Below are 15,204 nucleotides of genomic sequence, written 5' to 3'. Positions count from 1 at the left end.
AAGGTTGGCTGGTGGGGCCCACTAGTGACATGTGAGGCTCCGAGGTCATAGATGACGGTGTTAAAATTCTATCCATCATATCTTTCTTATTACTCCTACCAAACAGAAATCAGGGTCATCCCCTCAACCAAATAGACAACTGGACCCTCCCATCTCTAAACTAGGTTAGGTCCGTCCCATCACATCATGTCCTTAAACCAAACACACGCTCAGCTGTAAGGGACAAAACTGAAAAAAATTTGGATTGTGTTTATTCACTGAAAATGGGATCAACAATTCAACACACGCTACAAACAGATACGATTGCCGGTAGATCAAACTATACCAACAAGCATGACGGACAATTTTGGGCAAACTGAGGATAGTTTCATGTCTGAACCATTATCTGGCATTTTCCACACTTTCAGTATCTGTGGAACGAACAGGCAGACACACACTCACAGATGGCCACCTTTGCGCAACTGCGATTCAGCCAGATTCCATCCTGGAGGAACCGACGATGGCAACCTCGGCTTCAACGCAGCACTTAGTTTTGACGAGATAACCATTTGACGAGTCCTTGAAATCCTCCAGCGAAATGAACTTACTCCATCCATAGCTACGAGCCTTCCGTGAGAACTGGCACCGACCTACATTTTCCCCACAAAATAAGTTATTAATACGCAATGATAATTTGGCATCTAGATTCTTGCGCATAAGAAAATCCTGCTAGGTAGACGAACCTGTTCCTTTCCGGTGATTGTCAGCTTCCTTGTTTTTGATGGATAAAGTGAGTTCTACAAGGTTTGCAGTGTCATTGGGGAGATCATTGGTCTTTTTCAGGTTCAGATACAAGGAGAGATGGTTCCCTTCACGAGATGGATACATACTGATATACCTGCGAATCAGATAGTATGTAACAATTCAGTTCATGATGTATAGAACAACTATAATAGCACTGAATGGACAAATTTTGTTGGTAAGACAATTCAGATAAAATCAACAGCATTCAGTCATGTCAAGCATTCCAAGCTGAAGATAGCATCACCATTTGTATCCGCCGACTTCGAACTCCGGAGAATAGTCGGGGTTCTTCAGTGCAAAGAAGTCCTCAATGTCCCAAGTGTAAGTTTTGGCCTCATTGAAGATGCTCGTCTTTTGAACAAATAGCGTTTCTGACGTCGTGTTAGATTTCGAAGTGGTGACTTTGATGAACTCGACACCAAAGACGCAGTTGTTGTTGACGAGAAATCCAGAGGACTGTTTCTTCAGTTTCCTGAGCGACGTCATGCACGAGACCCCAGAGCTTTTGCTTGCAGTTTGGAAATTATGACTAACTGCACATACAATATCTCAAAGCTTAATCAGTTTCCTTTCTTGATGATGACCAGCAATCATGAATACTCTTGGAGAATAACAGAAACGAGAAAAACGTAGAAACATTAGTGGGTGCGAGTAATAGACTAATAGCTAAGAACCTAGCAGAATTAATTTGCCATTTTACCTAGATGCTTGCTGTGATTTCCGTGCGACTGGTCATATATCAAGAGCTTGAAAGATGCATCTACAACAGTGTTATGTTTCACTGAGCTACTCGCTAGTTCCAGCTGAAGAGAGATATACTCCTCGTCGTCACCACTCTTCTTGTCCCTTGGATTCAGTTTCAGGTACCTGCAAACACGTCAAAGAGGGATCATTGACAATGTACCACTCCTTCTGTCCTAGAGAAAATGCAATTCTAGCATGTTGCTAAGTCAAACTCAAATTTTACCAAATTTATATAAAATATATTAATATTTATCATACTAAATATGTATTGTTGGATAATTAGATTAGTCATGCCATATATTTTCATAATATGTGTATATCTGGAATCATAAATGTTGATAATATTTTTTGTAAATTTAGTCAAATTTAAAATAGTTTGATTTAGACCAAACATAGAACTGCATCCTTTCTGAGACGACGAAAGTAGTAAAATTCTAGACACAGGGACTATGTGAAGCAATAAAACAATTAGGAGCTGTTAGACTGTTAATACCAGTTATGACCCATGATCTCAAACACTCTTGAGTAGGTCCATCCTTCACCCTTGTCAAGGAGTGAGTAGAATCCATCGATGCTCCACTTGAAAGTAGTCTGCTGGCTCTGCTCAGCTGAACAAGAAGGCGCCACCTTGGATCCCTGGCCCTGCCCCAGCTTTGATCGGCCTGAAACACAAAACAGAAGTATTAAAGATCACAGCAGCAGCTAAACTCAGTACTGTACTACAGAAGAGAACTCCAAATACCGCTAGACGAAGAGTTGCCCATGATGTTCGTTGACGTAAGTGCAGCCTTGGTATTGCTGATCCTTGTAGTTGAACAAGAAAGTGCACTATATGTAGTAGCTGGAGAACGATATTAGATGGTGCCAAAATTACTCGGCAAATGAGATGAGGTTTCTTCCTTACACGGAGACTTAGGAGTTTGGGTAAGCCTCAAGTATACAGAAAATAATGCAAGCAGATGGGTGCGTACGTCACCGGGAATTTCCGACCAAAGTGGCCAGGTCAGGTCGTCTTTGTTGTAAAACACGTCGTTACGTGGGATCGACACTCGCTCTAGACAGCAACACAAACACAAAACAATTGTCGGACTATTCTTTTAGGAGATACTAGCGTCTGGATATCCGAACAAAAGCGTCCGTCCAGACGCTCACGCCTCCTCCGTCACGCGCGCCCATGGATGTCACGCCCGGCGCTCCTTCTCCCTGGCCCCTCCTCTCTCTCCGCGAGTTCGGACGTCCGTGCCTCCTCTGTCACGCACGTCCGTGAGAAACACCGTGCCCGCCCCTCATTCCCCCTGATCCCCTCCTCTCTCGCGCGAGCGGGACCCAGGAGTCAGGATGAGGACGATCACGCCCCGTCCGCATGACCCTAGCGCGCCCCATCTGCCAAGCCCTGGCTCGTCGCGCCCCATCCCCCGGCGCCCAGGCCATGCCCCTATGACTCTCTGGACATACCTCTGAAACATGAAACACTTGAATGCAGCATACGTCTAAAGCAGATGAAACACTTGAAACATACACTTGCAACATATATGTGAAAAAATATGCAACATCCAAATAAAACACTTGCAACTTACAACATAAAATTACAACATAACACTGAAACAGTTGAAACATTTGGAACATACTCTTGCAACATACGTGTGAAACATATACAACATCCAAATCAAAATAATTGCAATAACAGATGAAATATTTTGAACAAACTTTTGCAACATGCCTAAGAAATACTTGCAACATATGTAACATTCTGATTTACTTTTGCAATATACATATGAAACATCCAAAACACTTGAAACATATGCTTGCAACATGCGTTTTTAGCCCATCGCAACATCTCCTTGCTGCTTGGGAGAATGGAGGCTCATCGGTGTATGGAGTTCGCCGGAGACAGCGGCCCGGCGACACTTGTTGGCAGTGGCTCGGCGATGCTTATAAGCGGCGAGCTGGCGGTGGCGGCTGCGCAACGCGGCATGGCCAGCAGGCCAGGGGCGGAGCCCGGAATTGAGTATAGGGTGGCCCTGTATTTGAGTAGAACTAGTAAACCGCACCATGGTTGTAGTCACATATATAATGGAATATGTTTCACAAATCCTAACAAAAAAAATTACATATCTATTAATGCATCTAAATATCTGATCCAACTTTCTGTGAGGTATCGCCTGCCCTAAGCACGATTTGTGTGAGGTGAATATTCTAGCCAATTTGGATGATTGATTCAATGATTAGATAAGAGAATACTACTGGATGATTAGGGACTACGTGTTGCTGCTAGTGGCCTGCAGACAATTTGGACGAGAAACGACGGTGTCAATTTAGGACGTCGGCGGCGGCGCGGCGTGTCGTCTCACATCCGGCCTCCCAGTCCGAGAGTACCGGCGTCAGGCGAACTAGCAAAGCAGAAGAGAGAAGACGAACAAACTAGAACTGTATACGGCCAGCGGCCGTCTAAGGCTTGGACCCTTCTTATTCACAACCGTAATGAAGATAGCAGCCGGATAAGCTTAAATGGGCTGCTTCTTATTGGGCCTCTAAGACACTTCACGTTTGTGCTGAATGGAAGGGGCTAAACTGCTAGTATTATACATGTATATACTAACTATATACTACTCCCTCCGTCCCAAATTAACTATTTTTTTTAAGTTTCTATGTCACAAGTTTGACTCGATTTATAGAAAATGTATGTAATATTTGTATCTCTAAATAAATTTGTTAAAAAACTAGATTAAAAATCTTTCCGATAATACTAATTATGTACCATAAATATTAATGTTTTTAAAATATATTTAGTCAAAGTTATTTTTCGAGGAGCTAAAATGACAGTTATTTTGGGACGAAGGGATTATTGTATACTAAGGGATTAGTAGCACGTTAGAGGGTGCCAGGCCCCCCTGCCCCCTCCCTCCGCCACTGTCGGCAGCCGAACATCGTGACTCGTAGGCGGCCGCACGCCGAGACTAGGAGGGGGCAGCCACGCGCCACGCCTGGTAGGGCTGGTAGTCGAGTGTCGCGTGCTAGAGCGGAGCGAAGCGAGGCGTATGGGAGTGATTGTTTTTAGAAACGGATGAGCGAATAATTGAGAGGGTTGTTGGGCGAGCGGCACGTGCGGGAATGAGCGGAGCAAGGTGTCCTGATAAACAAGCGTCTTATCTTAATTTTATCATTAAGGTATTCTTATTGCTTTCAGGATATTGATAATTATAATGAAGGATCTCCCACGTGTATATATATAGTCCAAATATGTCTTTGAGTTTGGTAAACGTCCACATGACAAACGGACTAGGATTAGGATTTCTTCTTCTCCTCTTTCTATATTCCAAAGTTCGTATGTTTTACAATAGTCTTAGCCACAATGCGAGAAAAGAATTCGTATGTATTTATGTATATGTATTCAACTAGATAAATGCCCGTGCGTTGCACGAATAAAAATATAATATCATGATAATGGTAGTATCAACGTGTAACAAAACATATTTTGTAACGCGAAGTTGGAACATCAATATTATGATAGCAATTATGTTCTAATTGTATCCTCTAACACACCTAAGTTTCACATCTTCTTAACAACATCCTAAGGGTACCGGCTCTGCAAGTACCAGTAGTCAAGTAGTTAGAACCTCTTTATAAACGATATTCTTCATGAATATATCCTTTTCCGACTTCTTCTTTCCCTTCCCCTTTTTGACGTCATTCTCAATAGCCGGTATGACCAAGATCCTAATATTCGATCTTGTCGTGGACAAATTACTAAATATTATTATAAGTAAGGGCATTGCATGTATCACAATTTAGTAGTCTATATAATGTTACCTTTGGATACTTAAGTGAGAATAGATTTAGCTTTTCTTCGATGATACGCTTCACGACGCTTCCTATTAACTTCAACCCATTGGTCTTGGGTCATTGCTGCACGCTGCTTCCTACTATTTGTTTTAATTTCATTCCGTTGCTTTTTAGTAATAGCTGCACGTCGTGCTCTTTCTCTTTGCCCTTTACGTTCGTTAGGATCGACGACTTCTGTTACGTTTGTAAGTAAATTACATTCACTTTGGCCACCTATTTTTTTAACAGATAGAAAGATATAATTAATTATTACCTAATTACCTCCATTTTTCATTATATTCATGTACATATAATCATTTTTATTTACCTTCATTTATTGGGTTTGTTAAATCTCTGAATGGTGTCGAACAACCCTGTCCTTGATTAGAGTCATTATTAGAATCAAAAGTGCGTATGAGTGACCATCTGAAAAAGGACATGATTAAAGCCCGTTTCAGTTGAAGTGCTCCAAGCAAATTAGGGGAATATCTACTAATGAACAACTACCAAAGCAGTACTGTCACCGGCTGACAACTGGACTTCAAACTTCCCGAGTAGCTATCGCACAGCAAATATGGGTTTAGAAATATTGATTTTGACAATTAAAAGATCAGAAGTATTATAGCAAGGCAGTTAGCGCATGCGACGTGAGTACCTGAGTAGACAGTCGACGTGCCTCGCTAGTCGTCGTTTCCTGCCGTCTGACGCGCACGACATGCCTGCTCAGTTATCTGTCCCAGTTATCGGCAGCAATCCGGAGACGCTCACGCGGCGCGCCGACGGTTGCACGTATGCTTTGTTTTTTTTTTTTTCTCTTAGGTTCTTGCCCCTACTTTGATGTGCAATTATGATTTTGTTCTCGTTTTTCTAACTTTGTGATTTTGTCCTTAACTGTTCACAAGTCAACGCGATTTTGCTCCTGGTCAACGGAAAAAACAGGGGCAAAATCGCGTTGACTTGTGAACAGTTAAGGGCAAAATCACAAAGTTAGAAAAACAAGGACAAAATCACAATTGCACATCTGTGTAAGGGGGCAAGAACACTATTTTCCCTTTTTTTTTTTTACCGACGAGTAGAGTTATATACTGAGCGTACACGCGCGGCCAGCTTTTTTGGTAGGGAGCCGAGGAAGGTTGGGCCTGCAGTTCGATACGGATACGGATACGGATACGGATATACTACTCGGAATTTGATGGCCAACTTTTTTGGTAGAGAGCCGAGGAAGGTTGGGCCTGGTTGGTCCTGTAGTTCGATACGGATACGGATTCGTGCGTCACGGCAATACAGATACGGCAACTCGGAGGCAGGTCTATGTGCGGCACGGCAATACGTACCGCACTCGGAGGCACGCACACCAAGGAGGTGTTTAGTTTTTGAATGGTAAAACTTTTGCTTCTAATCTTTTGCTGTAAAACTTTTATCATTCAAACTTTTTAGCATTTGGTGTTTAGTTGCATGGCAAAAATTTAGCCATGCAGACACAACACACGCCCCCAAGACGTTTTTTTTATCTAGTTTTGGGTCTCTTGGTTCCAAATGCCAAAAGTTTTGTAGCCGAATCTGGATAGTTTGGAGGAATGCTGGATGAATTTGTGAGAGAAAAATACTGTTCCGGATGAAAAAATAAACGGATCAAGCCGGGTTTAAGGGCACACGAATGGAGCCGATGTTAAGATCTATTTTACCAAAAAATAAAATAAAATATTAAAAATTTTGATCAAAATGGGGAACAAAACAGGCCCCAAATTTTTGGACGAAAGGTCTACATTGTTTTGTAAGTAGTAACGGATACCAGATTCATCTAGTTGTCGTACTGTGTTGCCATCGTACTGTGTTGCCATCTGAAGAGTCACCCTTATGACGCTATCTTGCAATCCATGAAGTCAAAATATTATAAAACTGTCTAAATTTATAAAAGAGAACAACAAATGAGTATTATGAAAAAAATATTTTCATAATTTTTTAGGAGAAAATATTTTCATAATTTGGAGGAATGCTGGATGAATTTGTGAGAGAAAAACACTGTTCCGGATGAAAAAAATAAGTGAATCAAGCCGGGTTTAAGGGCACGCGAACGGGGCCGATGTTTAGATCTATTTTACCAAAAAATAAAATAAAATAGTAAAAATTTTGACCAAAATGGAAACAAAACAGGCCCCAAATTTTTGGACGAAAGGTCTACATTGTTTTGTAAGTAGTAACAGATAACAGATTCCTCTAGTTGCCATCTGAAGAGTCGCCCTTATGACGCTATCTTGCAATCCATGAAGTCAAAATATTATAAAACTGTCTAAATTTATAAAAGAGAACAACAAATGAGTATTATGAAAAAAATATTTTCATAAATTTTTAGGAGAAAATATTTTCATAATTTAACAATATATAAGTGACCGGCCCATAGATTTCCAAGCTCATCACCTCGAGGCCCACGCATGTTTTTTTTTTTTTTTTGCCATAACTTCCGAAGGGTTGAGGCTGGTCCGAGCCTGACTCGACGCCGGTATTGGGTCAAAAAATTTGGACATTCCGAGTATTTCACGAGATTTTTAACATTTTTGCGCTAAAAAAATCTACATTATGTTTCTCAACTTTTGTGAAAGTCTGATGGGCTCGGGCGACCAGGCGGCCGACCCCCTCTCTTCCTTCCTCCGCCACCCTGGCGCGTTCTCCCTCTCCCGCCGCGTCGCCATGGCGCGCGACGCCACCGCCGTGCCCGCGCTCCGCCCCTGGCTCGTCGACCTCCTCCCGCTCCTCGTCGTCCTCCTCATCGCCGCCCACGTCCTCGCCCTCGTGCGTCCTCCTCCCTCCCAACTATCCTCCGCTGCATCTCCTGTTATTGCCACCTGCTGGATGAGATTAGGGGTATGAATTGGGCTTCCCGTCGCAGGGTTACTGGATCTACAGGCTCGCCACGGACGGGTCCAGGCAGCCCGCGCGGAGCAAGAAGCACTAAGGGGGCGGCGCCCGCGGCTGGATGTAAGGCTATTCACATCTTCTCTCTCATAGCTCTGGTGCTCTCAGTGAATGTTAATTATCGGAGGACGAGGAATTCCTGATTACGTGATTGCTGCCTGGTGCCTGCTAGGCTCAGGCAGGTGCTCGAGATGCTGATTGGCGAAATGCTACGTTGAGAACAGGGAATTTAGTTACTCTTACCAATTAGCCTGTTGGGTGTTAACTCTGATCCGCGCATTTTGGTGATCCGCTTTTACTTATGTATCACACCAGTACTAGTTCGGCCATCTCAAAAGCAAAATTTTACTAGTTTTCTCAAGATTCTTTTGGTGGTAACTGGTTTGGGGCTTTAGTCCAATTTAACTTCCTTCTTTATTAGGGATGATTCATTTTAGGTTTGGTGCCTTGCTTGTTGGGTAGTTATTGAATAAAAAAATGTAAGACTGAAGATATCTGACAGATATTTGGGGGTCCCTTGGATTTGGATATAGATGCAGTGTAGGATTGGATGGTGATACTTTTGGGGATGGTACAGTGGGTGGATTAGGATTGCTTTCTTCGTTGCCACTTCAGTATGAAATTATTGAACCCTTTTAGGAGAACAATTATTGAACCTCGCTCATTTTTGTATCTTCTTTTTATCGGTAACTTATTTGTGAAGCTTTTTTATCAACTTATCCTGCTGAACATGGGGTTTGTTTGTCTAAATTGTGGAGGCATAAACATGTTTCTGTGGGATTCATGTCTTGAAGAGAAGTGTTTGATCTTCTGAGTGCTTCATATGCTCCCGCTCATTATTCTTGAATTTGGTATGCATTATGCTGTTGTAAGAGAAGTTAATTTTCTTCTCTTCTCAATTTTTTTGTGTTTCTAATCAAATTTTGAACTGGTCTTGAGTGCATTTACTTTATTTGTTGGATCATGGACTGGTAGTAAAAAACAAATTTCCAAATGTTTTTATCTTCACATTTCAATATTTATTTTCTTTTCTGAACCATCTATCTTGCTGTGTTTACCTTATACTATATGTGCTTTGACTGAAGAGAAACAAACATATATGAAAGAAAGAGAAAGAAACAAACATTACTCTAGCCCTGTCCTTTGAAAGGCCTTGCTTGTTGAGCTCAAAACAATATGGCGTGCCCCTGAAATTGGTAATTTGCTAGTTCACTCTAAGCTACATAAGGCATACGAATACCGTCTTTTCCGTTGTACATTAACTTTGGAAACGATTGATGATCAAGATTTAATGTATTTGTATGATGTGTCTATTTGTTAGCCTTCTGTATGAGGATTTGGACAAAAGTCTCCTTTGCAAAGATTAATGTTTGGTCTGTTGCTTTCTTAGGCTTGATGACACCAAACCCATGGTTAACATCTATTTTAATTTTCATATTTCTATATGGAGTCATGTTGGTATTCAAATAATCTAACAGCACAAATCCCTGTTGTTTCCAACATTGTTACATTACTTGACTGATGAGTATAACATCATTCGAGCAGTAACCGGGAGCACGTCCCATTGCCCATTTTCACCTTAATGCTAAAGTCACTGCGTTCTGTTTCTGCATTTTGTCTTTAGAAGAGAAGGGGCTGACAAAACTGTCTGCTTTTTTGTATTTATTAAGTTTGTAGTTCATTTGACCATAAAACAGCAAATCGGAGTTTTGGTTTGCTCAAAATCTGCTTAGTGCTTGATTAATATGAACATCAGACAGCCTCTCAAACACCACCAGCAACCTGTTGGGATTGACCGATTCCATCCATTTTGTTGCAGGCTTGCAACCAGTTTGCTATTTCAGTCGTGCATCCTTTGCTTGTTGATCTCCAAAGCTTGCAACCTCAGGTGATGGTGTGGCAAAGTTCCTGAAAGAACTAGGACAGGGAACCGATCTCATCCAGTGGTTTGTTCAGATGTTGGTATCAAAAGTGACGATAGCTGATATGTGAAAGGAGGCTCTTTTGAGCATAAATAGTTTTCGGTTGCTGGATAGGTTTGTCATCTGTCGACGTCTCCGTGTACTGAACAGTAGCTAGACAGGTGTGCCGTTTCATATGTTGTGGGCTTTTGTAATCCATGAGCAGCATTTTATTTGGGCGATCCAATAAACGGGAAATTTCAGGTTCCAAGTTTCTTGGGGGCCTATTTGTATCCTACTAAACTTAGCATACTAACTCTTAGCACATGTTAGCAATCTGTACCTTAACAATACTCCCTTATAGTTCATTTTTATTTTATCCTAAGTCAAACTTTATTAGCTTTGCTCAAGCTTATACAAAAATGCAGACATCTAGAATATCAAATTCGTTTTCGATTCTTCAAGAAACATATTTTAATATAGCATTTATTTTAACTTGTCCATGTTGACATGGTCAAAATTAGAGAGTTTAATTTATGTTACTAGTTAGCTCACCTTTTTAGCAGGTGACATATCTGGATCTAATAATTCTGCTAACTTTTAGGTGCTCACTGTTAGCACATTGGATCCGAAAGCAAAAGTTTAGCCACGTTACATCGAATTTTTGATACCAATTAGGAGTATTAAACATATAGGCTAATTATAAAACTAATTACACAGATTGAGGCTGATTTGCGAGACGAATCTATTAAGTCTAAGTAGCCCATGTTTTGACAATGTGATGCTACCGTAAACATTTATTAATTATGGATTAATTAAGGCTTAATAGATTCGTCTCGATAATTAGTCTACACCTGTGCAATTAGTTTTATAATTAGCTTATGTTTAGTTCTTCTAGTTAGCATCCGATGTTACACAACTAAACTTTAGGCCCTGGATCCAGACACAGCCTAGTACCACCTTGTCTGAATATAACATGCCTAGTACCACCTTGTCTGAATATAACATGTAGCAATGGTTATTATTCCTCGTCTTATTATCTTGCAGTTCCAGATGGTCGTCGTATCAAGCCACCCTGTGCAGAGTGCGGTATGCCTGCTACTATCACGCCATGTGGCAGCCTAGCTCAGTAGTCAGTACAGCAGGAGCTTCTATCTGTTTCTAAGATGTCTTGCCTGTCTGAGTACCTGGCTGCCTCAAGTAGTCAAGTGTGACAAAAGTGTCGGCAACGCGTTGTTGGATGACTGGATCATCAGTTCATCACACTCACACGGCAGCGGCTTCTCTTTGCGTTTTTGCTCAAACAAATAGAGGATTCTTGTTCCGGCGTTGCGCCTTTCCGCTTTCGTCGTGGGGCGGCACGACAAACGGCACAAAGCGCAGCAGCGCACGTCGCGGATTCGCAAAGCGTGTCGAGTCTGCCAGATCCCCTGAAAACATTTCCCGGGTCTCGAAGGATGCAGAATAACGGAAAGACAAGAGCACAGCGTCAAGAGTCCCTGGGAGTGGAATCCAATCCGACACGCGGGGTCGAAGCCTCTTTTAGGAAAAGAGAGAAGAAAAAGAAACAATGTATATAGAGCTACAGCCGATTAATCTCACGGCAATGCGGAGGAAAAAGGTTTTTATCAGGTCATGTTGTACAAAGTCAATTTAACACTAGCTACATGGTATGATGATATGATCACCACAGCAGAGAAGGGGCTGAATATTTTTCTCTGTGCATGTTCAGCCTAACGGCAGATGATGCAGAGGACGACGGCGACGATGATGACCAGGATGAGCAGCGGCAGTGAAATGATCAGCACGAACTCCATCTGACCTCCCTGGCCCTGCAAAATGAGATGGAATGGAACCTTATAATTTCACGACCGGCAAATAGCAAAAAATGCTATCATCTGTATACGGCTGTCTGGACTCGTTTGTTTCGGCTCCGACGGCTCCGGCTTCCATCGACACCGGGACTGTTCATGAAGCCGTTTTCTCTTTCCACTACTGTAGCAACACTGTTCGTTAAAGCTGTTTTCCTCTCCCTACTTTTCGCCGTTACTGTTCACTGGACGCGGTTCACGAAGCCGGCTACAGTGCGTGAACAGTGCCAGAGCCGGAGCATGCAGGAGCGGTGCCAAACTGGCCCTTAGTACAGACTGGCCAGATTCTAATGCGCATGGCTGGCTATTTTAGCACAATGAGTTGTTATTATATTCAGAATGGCATCCGTATTCTTGATCATCAGCCACTACATCTGATTTGAGTGTCTGTTGCAAAACAGTCGTGGACTCGCAGAGAAATTCAGGCGCATTGGGTCTCTGGAGGAACCTATCAACCGCCTCGATCTTTGTTATTCAATACATGAACATGGCTTGTTTGCTTAGACAAAAGGCACAACAGTGGCTTATTGTTGGAAAGGTATTGGATCCGATTCCCCAATGGAAACGGCACACCTAGCAAGCCGCCCGGTACGAATCGATTCTTGATCAGTGTGGCGCTTTGGGTCAAATAAACCTGCCTTTGCATTTTTAGAAGAGAACGACACATCACAGAAGGCTGTAGGAGGTGTTGGTTCACTACTGGTCCCCTCTAGGACTTGGTTGAGATGCGAGTAGAAGGTATCATCTTCTTTCTCTCCCTCAGGCAGGCGCACTAGAAGTAGGTTCTTTCTGCTCCTCCCAAGAGCTTATGGATCACTGCTTCGCTAATTGCTGGTAGCTGGACGCAGTCAAACTTGGACACCAAAGTCTCGCCAAATGTCCTGTTCGCTGATAAACGATAGCTAAAAGTATCGTTGACTGATTTATTACGAAAAAAAATATCATTTACGATTTATAAGCCAAGCAAACAAGACGTAAATCACTCACCTTAGTCAAAGTCAACAGATGACTCTTGCGTCTGAAACTTTGTGCAGAATAATAGCGACGCACAGTTCTTGCCCCCTCAACTACTCCGTTTCCTAACCTAAGCTAGCTATGTCTAAATTAAACAACTGTTTTGGTTTCTGCTGAAAGCTACTCAAATCGATGTAAAATTCATGAAACACGTACTAGCGTTGATCTAACAAGGACGTCGTAGGCGTAAGCGTATCCCACTCGCAGGACTACTAGCTAGAGTCGCCCAAGGCATGGACGGAAGCAACCAAGATCGAAGGGTGTTTTTGTCGAGAACAAAAGCAGGTGGGAGGGAGAAGCCACGGCTACGAATTCAAGATTCCATTGGGGCGAACCAGATCATGAACCACCCTGAAACCTGAACCTACAGGATCGAGCGCGGAGTCCCTGAAACTGCTCTTTTCATGGAACGGTGTTTTTCTCTTACCAGCATAAACAAAATTTCAGCATAGGCGAACATCTGCGACGGCGCGAGGAATCCTCGAACGGACTGGGGGAAAAAATTGAAGGGCAAGAGGGACAGAGTCGAGGGACCAGTACCTGCGCGGATGGAGCTGTACTTGCTGCCCTTGTTGGATCAGAACAGCGAGGTGGGGAAAGGAGGGACCGAGGGAGGGAGGCGACAGAGCGCAGTAATGGGGACTGCGATGGAGGAAGAGGAGCTGGGCAAGATGCTAGAGCCGATAAAAGCAGAGGAGAACCGGAGAAGGCGATGGCCGATGCCAACGGGTGCGGTGGTGGGAGCTCGTTAAATTATAATCAGCCGGGCAAGCTAGCGAAAACGCGTGCCACGTGCCCCGGTGGCGCCGCGCCGAGCGCCTGAATCAGCTGGACGGTGCTCCTGGTTTGCCTCACAGTTCACACTGGAGAGCGAAGCCAAGCCAGCGGTGGCTACAGCTGGTCTATCTTAACCCATTTCGTCACTCATCAGTGAACTATTAATACAAGCTTACCCACATCTGTGGGCAGATCAAGATTCAAGGCTCGAAGGCTTGAGAAACCTCTAGTTGCTTAGTTACGAAGACAAGCTAGTGCAGACACAGCGTGCACACACAACGGTGTGTCTGATGCCTTTGGAGTCAAAGGGGAACAAAAAAAGAAGAAGGAAAAGGATATGAAAGGACCAAATTAAAACCAATCAATACCCCAATCGTAATACACACCGAAGTGGAGGCACACGCACACGCACGCACGCACGCTATTTATGTTGTGACGATTACAAAACAATCAGGTACTGATGAGCAGCCGACGGCGACGTCGCAACGCATGTTTTGTGGTGCTGCGGGCTGAAGAGGCGAGATCTGCGATCAGCGGCAGATGATGCAGAGGACGATGGCGACGATGATGACGAGGGCCACCAGCGGCAGCGAGATCACCAGCACCAGCTGCATCTCGACGCGAGCTGCTTCCTGCCTCTGCTCCTACCGACGGTGTTCTTGCTCTCGGGACCGTGGCGTGCAGAGCTGATCGCCTGCCTGCTTTAATGGCGCGGAAGGGCGGCGCGAAGCAGTCGGTCCAGCTCTTCTGGTCTGGCCGCAGCGACCGCCGTCGGTGAAGTTATAAATGCTACTAGTACTAGCAGGAGTTGGAAGAGAATCAAAGCAGCGGGAAAAAGGCGTGCGACGTGTTGAGTTTTTGGACCTTGGTGCTTTCCATATGTCATTCCGTCTCCATGCATGTCGATCGCGAAGCATCTGAGCCGCGCTGGACGCATCTGTCCAACACACGGAAAAGATGGTTACTGTGTTAGTAGTATGTAATATAAGTATATATATGTTAGATATAACCATCCTCGCCGGATTCAATGTATAAGAGTGATCGTGGTAGATCTTGACAACTACTCACTCCCTCCCATAAAAAGAGTCATTCTAGAATTCAAATTTTATCTCATAAAAAAGTGTCGCTGTGCTAAGTTTCAGCTCCTACGCATAGATACCTTGTCAGCAGACAACAACTGTCCGTGTCCACTGCCCACTCACCCAACGTCCCACCCTTATCCTTTCACTCCTGCCGTCCAATGGGTTTTGAACATTGTCTAATGGCTTGCTGATGCTCAGGGATGAAAACGGATCGGATACGGATGGATATCACCGGTATTACATTTGTTTTCATATTTCTGTCCGGATTCGGATTCGAATACGGATAGTGTCAACTAT

The 15,204-nt window shown here is 43.4% G+C and overlaps 2 protein-coding genes and 1 long non-coding RNA gene across 4 annotated transcripts; 1 reads left to right on the top strand and 2 right to left on the bottom strand.

Annotated features, from left to right (window-relative positions):
* Nucleotides 1–254: 254 nt before the first annotated feature.
* LOC136484887 (uncharacterized) lies at nt 255–2,392 on the bottom strand. The gene is made up of 6 exons (XM_066481860.1): nt 2,270–2,392; nt 2,021–2,189; nt 1,484–1,650; nt 1,028–1,316; nt 723–877; nt 255–629 (listed from the first exon to the last, which is right to left on the bottom strand). Exons 1-6 carry the CDS (start codon nt 2,289–2,291, stop codon nt 469–471), a joined length of 963 nt encoding a protein of 320 aa, XP_066337957.1. The 5' UTR covers nt 2,292–2,392; the 3' UTR covers nt 255–468.
* A 5,552-nt stretch (nt 2,393–7,944) lies between these two features.
* On the top strand, nt 7,945–10,466 carry LOC136484877 (uncharacterized). Of its 2 annotated transcripts, none has more exons than XM_066481850.1 (3): nt 7,945–8,139; nt 8,254–8,325; nt 10,082–10,466. In XM_066481850.1, the coding sequence occupies exons 1-3, from the start codon at nt 7,954–7,956 to the stop codon at nt 10,172–10,174; spliced, it is 351 nt and encodes a 116-aa protein (XP_066337947.1). In that variant the 5' UTR covers nt 7,945–7,953; the 3' UTR covers nt 10,175–10,466. The 2 variants fall into 2 exon arrangements, with proteins under 2 accessions (XP_066337947.1, XP_066337951.1); XM_066481854.1 differs by having other exon boundaries at nt 8,237–8,325.
* Nucleotides 10,467–11,718: 1,252 nt separating this feature from the next.
* On the bottom strand, nt 11,719–14,807 carry LOC136484873 (uncharacterized). The gene is made up of 2 exons (XR_010766238.1): nt 13,589–14,807; nt 11,719–11,995 (listed from the first exon to the last, which is right to left on the bottom strand). It is a non-coding gene; the product is annotated as an uncharacterized lncRNA (long non-coding RNA).
* Nucleotides 14,808–15,204: the final 397 nt, after the last annotated feature.

Source organism: Miscanthus floridulus, chromosome 1, assembly GCF_019320115.1.
Source record: "Miscanthus floridulus cultivar M001 chromosome 1, ASM1932011v1, whole genome shotgun sequence".
NCBI lineage: Eukaryota > Viridiplantae > Streptophyta > Magnoliopsida > Poales > Poaceae > Miscanthus > Miscanthus floridulus.
The sequence above is the reverse complement of the archived record's forward strand: the minus strand, read 5'-3'. Positions and strand labels throughout refer to the sequence as shown.

Coding starts and splice junctions, on each gene's coding strand:
- LOC136484887 (XM_066481860.1), bottom strand. CDS start 2,291: ATGGGCAACTCTTCGTCTAGCG. Junction 878..1,027: donor GAAGTCGGCGGATACAAATG/GTGATGCTATCT, acceptor TCTGATTCGCAG/GTATATCAGTATGTATCCAT. Junction 630..722: donor CAATCACCGGAAAGGAACAG/GTTCGTCTACCT, acceptor GGGAAAATGTAG/GTCGGTGCCAGTTCTCACGG.
- LOC136484877 (XM_066481850.1), top strand. CDS start 7,954: ATGGGCTCGGGCGACCAGGCGGCCGACCCCCTCTCTTCCTTCCTCCGC. Junction 8,140..8,253: donor CCGCCCACGTCCTCGCCCTC/GTGCGTCCTCCT, acceptor CTGGATCTACAG/GCTCGCCACGGACGGGTCCA. Junction 8,326..10,081: donor GGCGGCGCCCGCGGCTGGAT/GTAAGGCTATTC, acceptor ATTTTGTTGCAG/GCTTGCAACCAGTTTGCTAT.